This window comes from Antrostomus carolinensis, unplaced genomic scaffold, assembly GCF_000700745.2.
Source record: "Antrostomus carolinensis isolate BGI_N321 unplaced genomic scaffold, ASM70074v2 scaffold31866, whole genome shotgun sequence".
NCBI lineage: Eukaryota > Metazoa > Chordata > Aves > Caprimulgiformes > Caprimulgidae > Antrostomus > Antrostomus carolinensis.
Window position 1 is genome coordinate 1 of NW_010320314.1, and position 3,173 is coordinate 3,173.

Genomic DNA, 3,173 nt, shown 5'->3' on the forward strand with positions numbered 1-3,173 from the left:
CTGCGGGCGTTTGGCGTGGAGGGGCCTGGCCGGGCCCTGCTGATCGTCCTTCCCCGCAGGATGAGCTGACTGCGCTGAACGTCAAACAAGGCTTCAATAACCAGCCGGCCGTGTCTGGGGACGAGCACGGCAGTGCCAAAAATGTCAACTTCAACCCAGCGAAGGTGAGAGCTGTTGGGACAGTGCGGGGGTTTGGCAGGGCCTGGTGCCTCTACAGGTCCTGGGTCTCATTCCTTCCTGTGCCCAGAACCAGGAGACCCTTCCCTTTAGTGTTTTAGGACCTATCCCTCTGTCCCTGTGCAGTCAAAGTTCTGCATTCTTTTGGAACTGCCTCTGAGAGAGCAGGTTCTTGTCTTGCTCTGTGTTTCTTGGAGGCAGGTTTGTATCTGCAGTCTCTGTTAAACCAGCATCTAGAACTCCTTATATTCTGCAATTAAAGCAGAAGCCTGGGGTACCAGAAGTGTGAAACTTCTTGTTGGTTTGGTAATGTTATGGCCCTGGTAGGAAAGAAGTAAGATTTCTTGAAACATCTGGCTGTTTAAACGTGGGGGTTATATAACAGACTCCAGCTCCATTTTTTCAATCTCGAAAATCAAGGTGTTAACTTCCTGGCCTCCTTGACAAGAGGACTGGTAATGACCTGGGATGGGAAAGGCAAGCAATAAGCACAGTATAGTTGTTTTCCTTAGCTGATGTCTGTCTGAGAAGCCTTCTGTCTGGTTTGATGAGTATTTGTACACAGTTGTGTCCATTGAGTCCTTGCTTGGTCATTGAATGAGTTGTCTAGAAGCATTCCTCTTTGCATGTATAACAAAGGAAATTACTGACAGGTTTTTTGTGTTTCAAAAGTTGATACTGATAAGACTTTGGGTAGGAGTGATAAATGAGATTTTAAGCACGTAGATCTTTGACCTGTGAAATGCAATTCGTTCTTTTTTTCCTTTTTATTTCCAGATCAGTTCAAATTTTAGCAGTATTATTGCAGAAAAGCTGCGGTGCAATACACTGCCTGACACAGGAAGAAGGAAACCCCAGGTGAATCAGAAGGATAACTTTTGGCTGGTGACAGCACGTTCTCAGAGTGCCATAAACAACTGGTTCACAGATCTGGCCGGAACAAAGCCCCTCACCCATCTTGCTAAGAAGGTATGTTACAGGAGAGGCTGCCTGGCAGGGGCAGAGCATTTAATCTGTGCTTGTCTCTGAAGTGTTTGTGTAGTAGAAAGTTTTTATTATTTGAAGAAACTTCTCTCTGCATCTCTTGAAGCTTTGAGCTCGGAGAACGTGTCCATGATTTCTGCGCTGGCTGTGGTCATCCCCACTCAAAGCCCTGATCCTTCATCTGTTATTTGGAAGTTGTCTTCAGCTTTGCTTTTTGGCTTGTATGATACCACTGAATTACTTTAAGGTTCACATGTTTTTCTGAAGAGCTGCCACTGTTGTTTAGATTAGGACCATTCCTTCTGTGAAGAGTTTTTGTGAAGTTCTCAAAAGCCATAGTGAGAATTATTGGAAATAGTCAGCTGAGTGACTTCCCAGGCTTGTGTTGCAGTGACACGTTTATAGTTTTAAGCTGAGAAGAGTCTGTGTGTTATAGCTTGGTCTCAGCCAGGCTGGAGGATTTTTGTGCTCTGGGGTCTAGGGCTAGATACCTCCCTGGCAGCACTGAACTCTGTAGAGTGTGAGAGAAGACAGAAGGGTCTTACTCTGCCATTTTATTGGTCCCAATAGCAAGGAGACCTTACTCTCTATCAAGGTGGGCCTGTCAACAGGAACTGGGGAGTCTGGTATGTGTTGTGGGAAAACAGAACTCCCAGTTGTGAAACAGTAACAGAGCACATGATTTAGAAGCTGGAGTTTGCCTGGTCCTTGGTGTCCTGAGTCACTCCTGGGGGAGAAAATAACGTAATCAGATTTTCCTGGAATTTGTCTCTTTATAAACTCAGTCCTCGTGTCCTTCTTTGCGTGTTGGCTGTCGGTTTCCTGAGGTCGTTGTGAAAGCTGGAGCCTCCCAGGGCCTCCCCCAGTTACCTGCAGTGGGCTCCATCCGTCTTCATGGACTTGGACATGAAAGCAGCGACTGTCAGTAGCCAACTGGTCTGTGTCTTTCTGTCTTTGAGGTGTCAGAGAATAATTGGGAAGAATGTAAGAAACACAGCAAGTAAGCAATTGAACAGTTGGTAGTTCAGGGACTTTGAGATCCCTACCAAATGGACATCTTCTCTCTGAATTTGTCTCATTCCTCTGTGAACACACACGTACCTTTGCTCTCCGTAGTATCCTGTGGAAATAAGCCCCACAGACATACTTTTTCCTGTGATGTGTTATTGCTTCCTGGTTTATAGATCTGCAGTCTGATTATTTCACTGGTATTCTCCCATGTTGTATGTCAAATTTTAAATCTTTGATTAATGAATTCCTTCATACTGTGGTACTCAGTTCCCTGTTTCTCACAGTCTTCTGTTGGCTACTCCTCATGTGTCAAGACTTCTGTAACCACTCTGTTTTGTTTACTAAATGAAGAGTCTTGACTTCAGTCTGTATAGTAGATACCCTGTGTTTCTGACTCAGTCCTTAGTCTGTACCTTTTGTAGTTGTTTATATCCTCTCTGGAGGGTATCCTCAAAACTGTCTGCAGGATTCAAGGTGTGGATTTAGTGATGTAATTATGTTTTCTCTCTTCTTTCAATTTGTTTTGTTTGTTTTTATACTGAAATGCAGCTCTGGTACTGTTGCTTTCTGACCAGAGGTGAATTCTTGCAGTAGTTTTTTTTAGATACAAAGGGACGCAGTACCTCTTCCCTTTTTACCTTCTTCACAGCCTGCAGTACCTACAGCTTGTGTAGTTGCTTTGGAATAGTTCCCATCTAAGTCCTTAGCTGCAATTCTCTCTCTCAATTCTCTTGTAGGTGCCTATCTTCAGCAAGAAGGAAGAGGTCTTTGGTTATTTGGCGAAATACACTGTTCCAGTAATGAGAGCAGCCTGGCTCATCAAAATGACTTGTGCCTATTATGCTGCCATCACGGAAACCAAGGTGAAAAAGCGTCATGTCATTGATCCCTTCATTGGTAAGCGCTTTGTATGGAGCACTGGTTTTGTCCATCTCAGGTGTTTCCTTCTCAGCTTGCTCTTGAATAGTAAGAGGTGGTCTGGGAATCTATATAAACTTGTT

The 3,173-nt window shown here is 44.4% G+C and overlaps 1 protein-coding gene across 1 annotated transcript in view; it reads left to right on the top strand.

Annotated features, from left to right (window-relative positions):
• Nucleotides 1-59: 59 nt before the first annotated feature.
• Nucleotides 60-3,173, top strand: part of MED12 (mediator complex subunit 12) — a gene marked incomplete at its 5' end in the record, with an annotated part of 36,258 nt that continues 33,144 nt past the window's right edge. Inside the window, 3 exon segments of the mRNA XM_029085339.1 lie at nt 60-164; nt 955-1,146; nt 2,910-3,069. Coding sequence (XP_028941172.1) covers nt 60-164; nt 955-1,146; nt 2,910-3,069 — 457 coding nt within the window.